Raw genomic sequence first — 15,847 nt, 5'->3', positions numbered from 1 at the left:
CACGAAGAGGACGCACTACTTCCGGAAGAGTGCAAAACAAAGATGTTTCCATGAAAGACCTGGAAAATAAAGAGAATCTTGTATTGATTTTTATCCCAGAATATGAAATGGCTGTTCACTAACATTCTTAAATATGACCTGATTGAGACCCGAGGTAAAAAGCGATCATATTTAGTGTATTTTCTCATTTCATTCATTATTTGCTCTATGTTGTGTGTGAACCGGTTTGATAGCTTGTAATATGTTTAAGTGTAAGTACACATCTGCAGGATTTAGATATGGATATGGACCAACACAATCTTATATTTGTATTTTGTTCAACTAACATTTAATAGCATTCTGAATATAATTATTGAGCCTTTCATTACCTAAAAGTATTGGTCCTCAACAGTGGTCGACGAAGTACACAAATCATGTGTTGGAGTAAAAGTAGAGATAATTTTGGCAAAATATTATTCTGGTAATTGTAAAAGTGCTTCCTTTAGTAAAAGTACAAAATGATTTGCCTTTAAGTGTATTTAAGTATTCAGGGTTATGATTTATTATGGATATAATGTTCCTATTATTATTTTTGTCATAGGACTCTTATTTAATCAACTCAGTTTATGTGAAAATACTCAGTTAATAGAATGATATTGATGAGTTCAACACCGATCGACCAAATCCTTCTTTTCAACTACTTAAAAAGTAAAAAAAATCATGCGAAAAAGCCCATGGGTGTTGTGGCAAGATTTAGGACTTTCTTCCATTATTCATTTCTCTCAAAATGTTTTGCTTGCTGTTGGACTATATGTTCGCAAGTAGATACTACAAGCGGCAATGACTGATTTCGCAAAAGTTGAGCACAAAGTCAGATATTTGACTTTAAAATGTAGGGAAGTAAAAGTCTCCCCAAATGGAAATACTTCAGTAAAGTACAGTAACAAATTACATTTACTTTGTTATTGTCCATCACTGGACCTCATCCAGTTTGTAACAAAATCACACATAATCTCTGTACTATGTATCCTAAGACAATGTGTTAATATACATTTTAAAATCTATGATTATTAATTAATTAATTATTAAAAAAAATATATAAATAGTAATATATAATAGTAATATCTGTATACTTGAAGACCAAATCTAACTTTATTTATGAATTTATTTTATTTTTCCTTTTTTTGAATATAGTTTTTATATTTCAATACCACCAGCACACCATGACAGATTCCTTGTACATGTAACCCATGATACTTGGCATTAAAGGTGATTCTTATAATTGCAGTAGTATTCTTATGAGTCATCAATTAATATTTTCACCTTTCTCTTACTTTACATCGTGGCCTTGCTTTGGTTTCTTTTATAGTCTCCTGCTGTTCACGTCATACATTTACCATGCTTTATTAAATGTGTTACCATGCTTTATATCATATCATCACCTCACCTCACTGTGTTTTACTCCATTTGCACTCCATCTTGCTTGTTCCGTTCATGTCAAAAGTTTGGAAACACCTGGTTTTTCAATGTTTTTGAAAGACATATGGATGCTACTTTTGTTTATATGACACAAAATAGGTAAATTAACAGTATGAAGATTTTCTTATTTGATTTACTTATAAAATGTATTATATAAATGTTTAACTTTATTTCATTTGAAAAAATCTTCCCTAGCATGAATAACAGTTTTACACACTCCTGGAATCCGGACAGCTAATTTCTCCAAACATTCAGCTGGAATATTTTGTCATCCCATTTGTAAAATTTGCCAAAGATTTCTCACTATTTGGCTGTTTCTTTCCGATCCAGTTCATCTTGGAGCAGGTCAGTAGGATTTAGGTCCAGTGACTGGGCAGGCTTTTCCATGATTCATTCATGGTTAAATTCTTGGGTGTTTTTGCCTTTCACTTAGTTTGTTCTAAACAGAAACAAAAAAAAAACAAAATATGCATGTGTCTCAAAAATGATAAAGGCCTAGGTGTTTCTAAATTTTTGTCAGGTACAGATCTCCAAAAAAAAAAAAAGTTAATTTAGGACTATTTTTCCTGTATTTCAGAATGATCAGAAGTCTGTCGAAAGATGTTCAGTCACTGTTACGCTCTGGAGTTGCCATTTTCTCATTGCAGCAATGTGTGGAAGAGCTTGTACTGAACAGCATCGATGCCGGAGCAACATGTGTGGCTGTGAAGATGGACATAGAGGCCTGCAAACTTCAGGTCATAGACAACGGCTCAGGCATGGACCAAGAGAACATGGAGAAGGTTGGGATCAGGTATTGCACAAGCAAATGCAGCTCTATTGAGGACCTGGATAATCTTTGCTTTTATGGGTTCAGGGGAGAAGCAATTGCCAGCATGGCCTCCATGGCAACCATGGTAGAAATCACCTCTCGAACCAGGACGTCTGTGAAAACCTTTGTTAAAAGGTTTCACGAAGGTAAGCCGGTGAATGTTATTGAGGCAGAGACGACTCGCCCTTCGGCCGGGACAACGGTGCAAATTTTTAACTTCTTTCACAACATGCCAGTCAGGAGAAAAAGGATGGACTCTGCACTGGAGGTTGAGCGTGTTCGCCAGAGAGTAGAGGGCATATCACTGATGCATCCGTCGGTGTCATTTACTGTAAAAAAAGATTTTTCAGACACACTGCTGGTACAACTTCCTAAAGCCAGGAATACTTATTACAGATTTGTCCAGATTCACGGTTTAAATAGAGCCCAAAAGCTCAGAGAAGTAAATTATACGTTCAGACAGTTTCAAATGACTGGGCATGTTGGCAGGGAGGGACACTATAACAAAAACCTGCAGTTCCTCTTCGTGAACGGACGTCTTCTTTTAAAAACACGTCTTCACAAACTACTCAACTGCCTCCTCCGGAGACTGAGTAGTGTCCAAACCAACAATCCAAATATGTCCGCTGTCATTTCAAGCCCTAAACAAAAAGGCAGTTCTGATTTACATGCAGTTTACGTAATTAATATTAAGTGTCCGTATTCGGATTATGACGTATGCCTGGAGCCAGCGAAGAGTCTTATAGAGTTCAAAGACTGGGATGGCGTGCTCTTGTGCATCGAGGAAGGAATAAAAGTGTTTCTCACAAAGGAGAACTTAGTATCTGAGTGTTCTGTGAGTGACATTCAAATCTTTAGGAACAAGGAAAGCAGTTCAGAAGGATATGTAAATACTGAGACTACAGGAAGTTTTCCAGTTCCGGAACCAAACACTACGCAAGATAAAGAAATGCCTGAACCAGTGCAATCAAATACAGAGCCTGAAACAAATATAGATCCAGACAGCGAAAAAGAAGTCATAAACAATGATTCCATTGATGCACCTTTGCATAAAGTGCTTGAAAACATGAAGGGCACTATTAGCCGTGACAATACCGCACCACCTTGTGCTGGCAACAACAAAATAATACGTAGTGAAAATTCCATTATTGCTGTCATTGACCCTAAAGAGGCATATGATAGTTTAAAGAGATTCACTGATCCAAATCGCAGCTGTGCACCGAAGAGAAAGTGGACTTTACCCCATGCTCAGAGTCAGACCCACTGCTCCGACTGCGGCCCAAAGATCACAAGGGTCACGCCCCAACGCAAATTAACACTGTCTTTTGAAACCGGGTCTCTTGACAAGTTCAAGAGGTCGTTTGGAAAGGAGGTTGAAATAAAACCCCAAACAATGAATACACAAATCCCTGCAGTTTTATGTCCGTCAGACTCCTGTGTCACTTCTGCTTTGGACCCAAGCAGTAATTTGGTCTGTTTTGAAAAAGAGCCAGTTGAAGATATTGGAGGAGATTGCACTTTCTCAAAGGACAATTCTGTCCTTAATACGATTCAATGTTCCTCAGCAAGCAAGAGGAACAGAATATCATTAGCAACAAAGCTCTCTCGCAAGGTAGACCATGAAGATACAAAAATGACTCTTGTCCATGAGACACTGTCTAACCCTGTAACAAAAGCTACAGACTCTATAGAGAAGTTCTCCAGTTCTCTTACAGTGAACAATGAAGGCGCTATAGCTGAGAACTTCGTAATGACTAAGCCGCATGAGGGTGACCGTTCAGATGAACCCGCATTTATTGCTCCCAACAGACAGGAAACGTCAACAAGCTCCTTCACCTCTACCTCCGAAGATGCTGAGCTCATCAAAAATACGACTTCCCCTAAGCAAGATAACTCCAGAGGTCAAATATTTGACCCTGCATCACAACATGACCCATTGCCCTCCGAAAAAGGAAATGGGGAACAGACCACAAATGAAATCCAGGGCCTGGAGAGTGATGAGACCGAGCCTGTTTCAGGTGACTGGCTAACACATTACGACGATTCACTGGGAAAGTTGGTCTACATCAATCAAGTGACGGGTCTCAGTAAATACGAGGATCCGTCACTGAAGGAGACTCAAGTGCCATGCTCCAGAAACCTTACCAACATGGCGATCAGTGTTGTTTCAAAAACAGGTAGGAGGCACAACTACCTGTGTACTATCAATCCATGAAATCTCTAGACTATCGTCTGTTTCAAGTCTTCCAAGTAGTGATACGACAAGTCACACTAGTTATCGGTTAGTCATGCCTTTCTGCCTGTAGGATTTGAGTACAGATGCTACCCTTTTCAGACAGACCTTGTATTGCCCTTTCTCCCCAAACCCAGAGCTGAGAGAGTCCATAGCACAAGCATAGAAAATGGAGGTAATGCATGTCACAGGTCAGTGTAGGCATAAAAAAACCCCACTGTGTTGTTTACGCTGATTGAAATTTTTGTTTTTCTCACAAACAACGTCAAAGGTCCCAGTTCCCTATCGACTCTTTACACTGAGTGGAATAACCCTGTATTTATACGACCACCTCAGGTAAGAAAGTCCTGGCCTATTTAACACTAGACATGTTTCTTTACCTATCAAAGTGTGTTAGGTAGCTGGGGTTGATGCACAAAATCAGCCAGGATACAGCGTCTCTGAAGCAGAGTGGGTTGAGGGCCTTGCTCCGGGGCCCAACAGAAGCTTAAACCCTGACTTTCTGATCAGTAAACCCAGAGCCTTAACCACTAATATACCTTATAATGTTTAGAGACATTAGGAAGTTGTAACTGTACGATATACATTTATGTAGCTAGTAGAGTTTGCTGATCTGCCACTAAAGCTATTACAAAGCCAAGGTTTATGCACATCTGTTTATTCAATGTTGTTTAATTTGTTTAACTAGTGATCCAAAGAAGATATTTACTATTGTTTTGTAATGGATCTTAATTGTGTACACCACAGGCCCAAAAATTGTTACAGTTGCTTCAAACTACAAGTGACATACAAAACTTGACAATTACTACAGTACATATAGGGTTACATTTCCATTTCCACCAGAGAACAGATGGTTGTTAACTGTCTGCTGTGAATTCAGGCCTGGTTTTATGTGCGAGTAAGCCACCATCTGCCATTGATCTTGTTGTAAGTTGCATGCAGAGACACCATTTGGCAAAACAGTCATTGCGAGGGAACATTGTGAACAGTCTTTGTACTGCATTCTGTTTTGGAAAAAGTTGCAATATGCCACAATACTATATTATCTCACGTTATCTCAGTGTTTCTTGTACTTTTAAAGGTTGCAATGGATGTGACAAGTGGCCATGCCGAAGGCCTCGCTGTGAAAATCCACAACATTCTCTTTCCCTATCGCTTCACTAAAGAAATGATCCACTCCATGAAGGTACGCAGTTTTCATGAACCTCTTAAAACAACATTTTGGCAAAATGGATTGTTCATAGGGTCCCACGTGGAATTCCTGCCCCCTCATGCTCGCTTTTTTTTTTTTTTTTGCCTCAGGTTATTCATCAAGTAGACAAGAAATTTCTTGCCTGCCTCATTAAAACTACAGTCCAAAATACCACCGGGTCTAATGAAAGTGTGTTTTATATGAAAAGTCTATTTTATTAATTAAGGTAGGACTTCGTAATCTAAGATGTGTTTATTTTGATTTATCAAGGAAACCTTTTAGTACTAGTCGATCAACATGCAGCTCACGAAAGGGTTCGATTGGAGGGGCTTGTGATGGGTAAGCATGAGATAAAGCCACTTGCTTTCACTCACAGTTGTGTTTAGCTGCATACAGCTGTTCAAATTCATGTAGATTATAAAACCTGGTTGTATTTTGTATGCACCTCCAAAGAAATGCTAACACATGCATGTGGTGCTTTCTGTCTGATTTAGAATCTTATGAGGACCACCCGGATACACCAGGTAATAAGAGGCTGTGCGGATCGAGTGTAAGTCCTCCCCTGGAGATCCAGATGACTGAGGAAGAGATCAGGTTGCTGAGGTTAGTTTTGAAGAGTTAAAGGAAAAGGCATTTTCTCTCTTTCATTGTTTGTGATATTAATGAGAAATCCAGCGAGGACGTAAAAGAGATGCTGGTACAAATGACTGACTCAGAGTTTGAGCATGTGATACATCTATACTCAGCTCGGTTGGTTATGAATATACGATTTAACTAGCGTAATAGTATTGCCTGCGGTATTAGCATAAAATATCCGTTCCACAGGCAAAAGATTAAAGCGCTGCTGCATTTCTCTTTAGCTAGAGATGAATTGAGTGCTAAATACAATTAATACTGTACTTAAACGCCCTTATGGGTAATGCAGTAAACTGTAACTTAAAATGTGAGTAGACTGTTAGAAAACGTCAAAAGCAAAAAAAAATGTATTACACAGTTAATCATTGAAGGTCATTTGGTAATTTTAATGATGATATAACCAAAGCATTGAGAGTGAATTTTTCTATTCGAGAGTGAATTTTTTTATTATTCTGTAGGTTATATCAAAGTCCTCTAAAAGACATGGCTCTAGAAATAAGCTTCCCTCCGACCAGGCAATCGTGTGTGTTTGTGGAGCTACTCCCCACATGCTTCGTAGAGAAAGAGAACACAGAAAAGCGGCGTGGTAGACGTAGTGTCATCCAGTCAATCGCAGAGGTCAGGATCATGCTCTTATAAAGCTTTTTCTTTTCTCTAAGGATATTAAAATGCTTAAATAAGAGTTCCTTTTTTTTCCTCCCCCCTTATGACTGTTCAGGAATATTTACGAGAGCACATTGAGGTAAGTCTCAGATTTGTACAAAGACACATTTTTGGTGATTAAGTGTATTTTAAGAATTAAGAGATACATCATTACATTACATTACAACATACTAATTCAGTATTTTGAATGTAAAATTTTTCATGTGAAATGTTCTTTATTGCAGTCATATTAACTTATTTTTCTGAAAGAAAGTTATGAAGTTTCTGGAGCCACCGTTTAAGTCTTTGTTAAAAGTTAAGACGTTTCCCTTGATCTCCCTTTTTTAGGCTCTGCAGTCAACAGGAAGTCTAAAAAGCACTTTACCGTTAACAGTCCACAGTGTCCTTGCTTCACAAGCTTGTCATGGTCAGTGTTTTGCATTCAACTTGCACGTTTCACAGTGGTGTGTATAATGAAACACACAGAAGAGATAAGTACCTTGAGATCATTGAGACTTGTTGAACATTTTTCATGTGGAAATTTTATCACAACAGGAGCAATTAAGTTCAACGATGAACTGAGTAAAGAGGAGTGCTGCAGTCTGGTGGCATCTCTCTCATCCTGCCAGTTACCTTTTCAGTGTGCTCACGGACGACCCTCCATTCTACCTCTAGCTGATCTCCTCCACTTAGAGGATGAACAGGTGTTTCTCATGACATTTCCTTGCTGAAATGTACTAGTCTTTATATATATTTATTTTTTTAATCCAGTAGTTTGCTAGTTATTATTATTATTATTATTATTATTATTATTTTACACAAATCAAACTGATTATAATGTAGTGAAATTTGTTTTTTATACAGATGTGTTTCTTTATTGAAGATTTGACAGATGTAATGTGTTTTTATTTATTTTTTTTGGAAAGATGATTTATCACTCAGCATATTTTATTTCATCCACAGAGCCTTCCCAAACCAAATCTCAGGAAATTGAGAAGAATGTACAAGGCATGGCAACTTTATGGAAAAAAATAATTTTTGGACAAAACATGAAGTTCAATCATTTTAAATTAAATTATTTATTTTAATAGAAATCTGTGTTATTTTTTCTATTTTGTCGTGTGCAAGATATTTCATATTAAAAACAAAACACTACTGGTATGATCTCGTATGAGACGATTAGAAAGGTTGCAAGATTGATAGGTGCATCGGCCAATCTCGAACAAACTCACTATATCTTTGTCCAATTATATGACTGAGAGAAAGGAAATTCTCCAATAATGCTCCTATCCTGGCGAAGAGTGGGCGGGGCCTCTGCTGTGAGTGGGTGGGGTTTTGCAAGAGCCTGAGTGCTGCTTGGAAGGCATTCAATTGGTGTTTTTGCCATTGTGTGTAACGGAGCCTCAGAGGGACCGTCTGTAGTGATAAATATTGGTAAGTTTAAAATCTTACTTAGTCACAGACTTTAAAAGATAATTTTTCAATTTAGATATATTTTTAATAATATCTTATTTCTTGGATATCTTTATCGTATTTTGGCCGTTCTGCGTTCTGTTAGCTAACTTGCTAACTCAGTAGCCATTCAAAGATGGCCGACCTGTATGTGACGTTCTGCGGAAATCGGCGCCTGTCGGATGACACACACTCACAAAAAAAAAAAAAACAACCAGGAAAAAAAGGAAAAGCCCTGATGTAATGCTTGAGTCTTAATTAAAAAATATATAGTCATTAGAAAATATTTAGCATTTTAATAGAAGCTGAATTTGTATAGAAATATAGTTTTCATGTCCACGTTAGTTTCTATATATTGAACACCATATTAATGGGATCTAAAATATAGCTGCATTTTACACTCTGTGTGTTTGTGGTCCGATTTTTTTGTTCTTTCTTAGAGTGGCCCGGATGAATCGGATTCGAATCCACGTGCTACCGTCCAGCAGAGGTAGGGCGTCGCAGGCCGCGCGCGCTCACGAGCCCCAGACCTGCGCGTTCACGCAGAGATCGTGCACTCAGCCTCGCTTAGATGGATGGGACTACTGCATCAAGCACATCCTGGAAGACAAAAATGCTCCTTACAGGCAGTGCAACTATGTCTCTAGTAAGAATAGCAAGCGATGTCCCAATGCTGCCCCGAAACCAGAAAAGAAGGATGGGTAAATGTTTGTTTGACATCTCAGACAGATTCACACTGTTAGGGCTGATGTGTGCTGAGATCTGTGCGGGATGAAGTTCACTCCCAGTCTCTCTGCTGAGGGACATCCGTAGTAATTATTATAGTCACAGGATAAGTGATCTACATACAAATCCGACAAATGGGAACGCTGATGTGATGTACACGTGGTCGTCCCACTGAAAAGTCACCTTTTTTTTATACAAATTGGTTGTTTTGACTCCTAGATGCTTGTTGGTGGGGTCTAGCTGCACATGTCTCCATTATTAGTAGGATGTGTATGTAAATTATACAGATGTCTTAGTAATTTACCCTAGAAGTGTCACTTCTGATCTGCAGTTTAAACCGTATAGTTAAGAAACCACAACAACACAATAAACACAACCTAAGTTGTTTCATTTTGAGCACAATACTGCATGCAGGGTCCAGACTTGTGCACACACAATCCATAACAAATAGTTATTCTTTGATTATAATGACATTATCCAGTTCTTCTGGTAAAACTAGTCAGAGCTAGAGCAGACCTACTGAATCTCGGCTTTGTTTTTTGTTAACGGTTGAGTATGTAAGTGTTCTTAAGAGCTCTGCGGTTCAGACAAGCTCTGAATCAACCTAACAGAGCAAAATTGGCCAGACTGGGGAAATTTTTGCTGAGGCACAGCTCTACAAGCTCTACAAACGTACCTATTTTCCAAACAAATTCTCTTATGCGACTTTCTTAGATGGGATGATTTTCTGTTATGTTGCAGTTTGCATATACACTGTATATTAGATTCATAATAATTGGCTTCTTATATCCATTTTCCACTCATGGGACTTATTTATTTAAGTTGTTATAGGGCTCAACTTTGATTTTGTTGATGGTATCACTTTAATGTGGCAGGTTGTGATTTTCATTACTGTAAAAAATACATTTACAAATGACTGGTCTCAGAGTTATTATAAGAACCACATTGACATCTTGATGTTCTTCAGGTACAAGCAAATTGGTAGACAATTTTGCCTGTTGCCTTTATATTATTAAGACTGTAGTTTGTTTATTTTTGTTTTTAATGTATAGTGTACATTGTTGTTTTTCCTAAAAATATTTGTTTTCCCTTTCCTGTAGAGTTGCTTTTTGTGCTGAACATGCACACAGGAATGCATTGGCTTTACAGGCGCAGATGCGTAAGGCTGCCACTGGACCATCTCCCGAGGTCCTGCTGTCTCAGCTCAGTGGGTTCAACAGGGCGGAGTTAGGAGCTCATGGCCAAGATGGCCGCAGCGAAGCAAGCCGCATTCTAGGCAGGCAATTTTTCAGAATTCTTTAACTGTTTTTCAACCAATTTTTGATTCACCATGTGTATTTAAAACATTTTGTCTAATTTGCACATTGTGTGAATTTGGGTTTAACATCACAGAGCATTCACAAATGTCCAAGTAATAATAACTTTTTACTATTGAACCAGTGCTCTGATAATACTTCCTTTCTGATGTGCCTCATCCAAAGACCTTTTTTTGATATAGGGAAATAGATATAGTTTTGCATATGCATTTCTGGTTATGTATTCTAAACACTACCTCCTTTAGGCATCCAATGTAAATGAGTTTACAGCTCGTAGGACTTTCCGGTCTACTTGTTCATACATATGAATATTGTGGTTTGCAGTAGGGCTTGAAAATGTAAAGTATAAGTGGAACCACAAAACTGAAGTTAAAATTTAGGATTTTAAATGATCAAATATTTATATTATTTTTATTTTTTTACATTTTTCTCTGATCTTTCGCTTATAGATGAAGATAGCTGGAGTGAAGATGAGCAGGATCCAGTGGTGTTGGATCAGACATGGAGAGGAGATCCTGACAGTGAAGCGGACAGTATAGACAGTGACCACGAAGACCCTCTCAAGTTAGAAGCTTTGTCATTCTATAGTATTGGTTCAATGCATTTAACAGTAATGAGAATAGATCTACTGGCTATGCTTATATACAAATTAAATGCTATTTTGTGTGTGCAGGCATGCTGGGGTGTACACTGCAGAAGAGGTCGCTCTGATTACACGTGAAAAGCTCATCAGACTCCAGTCACTTTACATCGACCAGTTCAAGCGTCTGCAGTACTTGCTGAAGGAGAAAAAGAGACGCTACTTGCATAACCGCAAGATTGAGCATGACACAATAGGTAACTTCAGCAATCTTAATATAAATAATGTGCTTCAACTTGAATTTCCCCCCACATAAAGCTTCTATTCTCACTGCTGGATTTGGATGTGTTCATTCAGTTATGACCATTGAGAAGGCTCTTGTATGCAGGATATTTACATAATGTGCTTGGGACTTTTGAAGAAACTGCTGGTTTTTTTTTTTTTTTTTTTTTGCTTTCTTGTTTTCATAGTGCTCACTGAATACAAAAGAAAGTAAAGGCCTAAAATCTGCGGGCACCAGATTATCACACTGTTACCACAAAATGAACGGAAATTATTATTATTAATTTTTCTAAAATTACAAGTTACTGGAACTAAAGGGCCCCCAACTTGTTCCAGCATGATCTTGCTTCTAAGCACGAAGCAAGCTCATGAAAACATTGTTTGCGAAGGTTAGAGTGCAAGAACTCGAATATTGGCCTAAATGCCTTTGGGATAAACTAAAACACAGACTTTACCCCAGACCTCCAAATCCAATCCAATCCAAGTCTGATCTTCACAGTCACACTCCATAATCTAATAAACCTTCCCAGAAGAGAAGAGGTTATAATAACAGCAAAGGGCTTGTTCAAAAAGCATATATGAGTGTGATGTTCAGTTGTCCACATAATTTTCAAATTAAAATATATGCCTGATAGGTAAAGAAAACACCAAGTTTCAAGGATTCAGAACATTTGCCAACAACTTATTTTGGGAGAAGATGATAATGATGCGGCTACACAGAGAATGGGAATTCACTTTGTTTACTTTAGTCTATAAAAACATTTAACTATGTAACCACTTTTTCATACTTTATTACATTTATGGCAATTGCCAGTTGTACTATGTCAGTTGCCATGCAACCAAAACACAGGCAGCACACTGGAGCTTTTACTTGCCTGGTGGGCTGATAATAAGTTCGATTATGTCCGACTCTGTCTATTGGCACACGCTTAATGAGTATAACTGGCTGTCTGAGTCAGGCAGCAGTCTTTTAACAGGACCTGAGGGTTTGTCCATGAAAGAGAGGGAAAATCTGAGGAGGCTGAAGGCGTTGCGTCGTTACCGGCGGCGCTACGGAGTGGAGGCTCTGCTGCATAGGCAGCTCAGAGAGCGCAGACAGGCTGTGACCGAGGGAGGAACACTACAGGTACATCTTTGAGTCATATGGAGTCCTAAATTGTTTAAATGGTTTGGGTCAGCTTTTTTTTTTTTTTTTTTTTTTTGTATACAAAATTTGCAATACAATAACACATTTTTGAAGACATTGAACTTATCACTTATTGCAGAAATGTAATATGATACTTTTTTTCCTTACTTTGGATATAAGAATTACTTTCTGCTTCATGTTTTAGATAAGAGATTCCGTTTCAGCATATCGACTTTTAAACTTTATCTCGATTGATGTAGAATGAAATTATGCTTCAAACCCCAATAAACAGTCAATTAGGTGGATTTTCATTACTGTAAATTAAGACTAACAATTTTGCAGGTGTTACTTTTATTTATTTATTTTTCTTTCTCCACAGGGTCATTCAGTACGTCCCAGCCAGCGGTGCATTTCCTTTGTGGAGGGGACGCGATGTTCAAACCCCTGTCTGCCAATGACTCGACACTGTGTGTCTCGTATCTTTCTCAAAGTCAAGCATGCACACTTTTGTGTTTGTTCATAAAACCCCTTCTTTGTGCCCTGAATCAAGGCCAACAACTTGCTGTAGCTGTTGGTTTCAAACAGCGGCCAAAAATGAAGTCTTCAATTGGTCTGTTGATTTTCCAAGACCTTTTGATGGGGGAAAATCAGTTCAGTTGAAAGAGACATTTCAATAAACAAACAAATGTTCCTCATTGCTACCTTTTTGTATGTACAGTTTTCTTTAACAATCCCAACAGATATTTACCAAGACAGTAGCCAAGTGTTGTTTAAGATGTGTCCAGGCCTAAAGGATGTGCCCTGTGACAGGCCGGTACACATGGGCCAGTCGGAAGAGCCACGATGTCCACTGCACCTTTCTCTACCTCCCCCCATGTACCAACCGGAGCAGGAGCCACTGGCACCGGAGCAGCTCTCATTAGCACCGACAGACATGTACCTGAGCGCTGCTGAACTTCAACCGACAGAGAGCCTGCCACTCGAGTTCAGCGATGTACGATGAACCTTTTTTGGAGCTTTTGGTCATCTAGAATGTTCGTTAAAATGAGAAGAATAGAAGACAATTAAAAATAGTACAGAAATGGTTTTATTTTTTTACTACTATATACAATCTATAGTTTACTTTTTTTTATGTACTTTTTATATACAGTGGAACCCGTGTACTAGTGACGTGTAGTATGAGAATATCGGCGTACGAGCAGTTTTACTAGTAAAAATCTTTGTAGGAGTGCGAGCATATTTCGGGAACACGAGCATTTCTTTTGCCGCTTGGTTCCAGTCACGCATTCTGCTCGCCGCTTGTCACCTCCGTCCCCACGCTTCATGCTCAGTCGCTATATAGACATTGTTCTGAGTGCATTCTCGTCATTTTCTTGTGTGAATCATGTGCTTTTTTGTTCTGTTTTATATTTAGTGTTATTGTTTTATTTCACCATAAATTTAACATCAAGGGTCCCAAGAAGTGTAGTGATAGCGCTGGAAAGAAGGTTGTTAAAAGAATAACAATTGAAATAAAGAGAAATTGTAGAAAAGCATGAGCGTGGTGTACGCACACAATCTTTATCTGCAATGTGGCATATCTGGTTCAACATTAAGTACAATTAAAAAGAATAAAGTAATTTATTTGTTGTTTATAATTTATTACTTTTTATGTTTATACTTTGTTGCAAGTAAATGTGTGTGTTAAATTAGGCATAAAACATTTTTAAGGGCTGAAATAGGCGATCGCCTGAGGTCTGGGAACGGATTAATTGCTTTTACATTCATGCTTATGGGAAATTAACATGCGAGTATGAACAAATGGGAACACGAGTGGTTTTGAAACAAATTAATCTCAGCACACCTGGGTTCCACTGTACTATACTTAGTCTTGCATACACTTTTGAGTACTACTGAATCTTGCTTTCGGTCTTATCTAAAAATCACAAGTTTGTTGACCTGTTCTGCAATCTAAAAACATAGCCACTATTACACAGTATCTGTATTACAAAACAAAAACGTGATCTCCTGTTGTAAAATTAAATTCGATTACTGCAACGAATGATTTTGAGATAACGGGGCAGAAAAATATTATGCCTGAACAGGCATTAAATAAAAAATAAGAAGAACCTTTTATTCTAAGGCTGGTATTTCACCTTTGTGAGTTTATTTTTTTTTTTTAACTGCTCTGCTCTACTGCTTTTGTTAAGATTTATTGACTATAACATTTTACAGGATCTGGATGTGGTAGGTGATGAGGAGATGCAGTGTCCTCCATCACCGCTGCTCTTTGACACTGCATTAGCGCTGGAAGACCAGACCATTCGTGCCATTGCTGAGGCTCCTATGGACATCCTGACCTCAGGTCAGGACCCGGAGCTTTCGGAGACAGATGACTTGTCTGTAGCAGACCAGGTGAATGTTGATTTTTACTACATGCAATTCATTGTAAAAAAATTTTTACACTGATTATAGCAACACAACACTTATTTGGGTAAAGAAATAGCACGGATATTCAATTTATACTGACTTAAGAGCATAGCTTTTAATGTTTAGTACTTAATATAAAAGAAATAAAACTTTTTTTGACATGCTGTTATAGGGGAATATTCACCACTATACAGTTTATAGGATAGTTTTAAATCTTATGTGAAGTGGTTACTATAGAAACTATACATTTAGGACGTTTGGCCATTGCAGAATCTTGTTAAGAGCAGTTGAGTTGAACAAACTTTGCTGCTTGATGATTGGATTGGGTCTCATGAACTTCTTGCTCAGTCCTAACCACTGAGTTACCACTTTACACTATGGAAAATGATGCTTTTATTTTGTACAGTTACCTCAAAAAAATGGCACATTTACCTACTAAGAACATGCTTAGTTTAATACTAGACACTAAGACACTACACTGACTCTGACCTTGGATGTCCAAGATCTATTAAAATGCTGTTTCTTTTTTTTTTTTTTTTACCCCAGGCTGTGTCGGAGATATCTGAAACAGCAGGAGATGAGGATGCTACACACAGTTCATCAAACCCTGACACAACAGTTGCCAGATCTTGAGCAACTTGTACGCTGATCATCAGTTGTCTATAGACTTTTACACAACCTTCTGTACCCCAGTGTCTTATCAAAAGCCATATTTAACAAAGCAGATTTTTTTTTTTTTTTTTGAAGTAAAATATTTATAGAAAACGTCCTGCCGTTTATTCCAAAAGCTTTTAGCTTGTGGAATGAGTGCTAATACATTACTGGTAACCCACAAGTCTGTCTTTTTCTTTGGAAATAAAACGAACTCACCCTGGTCTGGAATTTGGAGTATGTGCTTACTATTGCGTGTGAATGTTAAAGTGTGTCTTTTGTGTTTGCAAGACTTTGTTAATGCGATTTCGTATATCAAGCCAATGGTTACTC

At 38.0% G+C, this 15,847-nt stretch overlaps 2 protein-coding genes and 1 non-coding gene across 5 annotated transcripts; all 3 read left to right on the top strand.

Annotated features, from left to right (window-relative positions):
* Positions 1-6: 6 nt before the first annotated feature.
* mlh3 (mutL homolog 3 (E. coli)) lies at positions 7-8,251 on the top strand. Of its 2 annotated transcripts, XM_046869576.1 has the most exons (13): positions 7-154; positions 2,036-4,446; positions 4,576-4,677; positions 4,774-4,838; positions 5,584-5,688; positions 5,805-5,883; positions 5,965-6,033; positions 6,189-6,297; positions 6,789-6,948; positions 7,049-7,072; positions 7,321-7,399; positions 7,528-7,676; positions 7,936-8,251. In XM_046869576.1, the coding sequence occupies exons 2-13, from the start codon at positions 2,037-2,039 to the stop codon at positions 8,005-8,007; spliced, it is 3,423 nt and encodes a 1,140-aa protein (XP_046725532.1). In that variant the 5' UTR covers positions 7-154; position 2,036; the 3' UTR covers positions 8,008-8,251. The 2 variants fall into 2 exon arrangements, with proteins under 2 accessions (XP_046725532.1, XP_046725534.1); XM_046869578.1 differs by lacking the exon at positions 4,576-4,677.
* Positions 8,252-8,279: 28 nt separating this feature from the next.
* On the top strand, positions 8,280-15,745 carry kansl2 (KAT8 regulatory NSL complex subunit 2). 2 transcript variants are annotated; one of them, XM_046869581.1, is made up of 11 exons: positions 8,390-8,406; positions 8,531-8,664; positions 8,865-9,125; positions 10,251-10,426; positions 10,916-11,030; positions 11,140-11,303; positions 12,288-12,454; positions 12,834-12,930; positions 13,195-13,448; positions 14,669-14,848; positions 15,410-15,745. In XM_046869581.1, exons 2-11 carry the CDS (start codon positions 8,561-8,563, stop codon positions 15,494-15,496), a joined length of 1,605 nt encoding a protein of 534 aa, XP_046725537.1. In that variant the 5' UTR covers positions 8,390-8,406; positions 8,531-8,560; the 3' UTR covers positions 15,497-15,745. The 2 variants fall into 2 exon arrangements, with proteins under 2 accessions (XP_046725538.1, XP_046725537.1); XM_046869582.1 differs by lacking the exon at positions 8,531-8,664 and having other exon boundaries at positions 8,280-8,406.
* On the top strand, positions 12,989-13,125 carry LOC124399362. Its single transcript, XR_006928219.1, has one exon. It is a non-coding gene; the product is annotated as a small nucleolar RNA SNORA2/SNORA34 family (small nucleolar RNA).
* Positions 15,746-15,847: the final 102 nt, after the last annotated feature.

The sequence above is a fragment of the Silurus meridionalis genome, chromosome 16, assembly GCF_014805685.1.
Source record: "Silurus meridionalis isolate SWU-2019-XX chromosome 16, ASM1480568v1, whole genome shotgun sequence".
Taxonomy (NCBI): Eukaryota; Metazoa; Chordata; class Actinopteri; order Siluriformes; family Siluridae; genus Silurus; species Silurus meridionalis.
The sequence above is the reverse complement of the archived record's forward strand: the minus strand, read 5'-3'. Positions and strand labels throughout refer to the sequence as shown.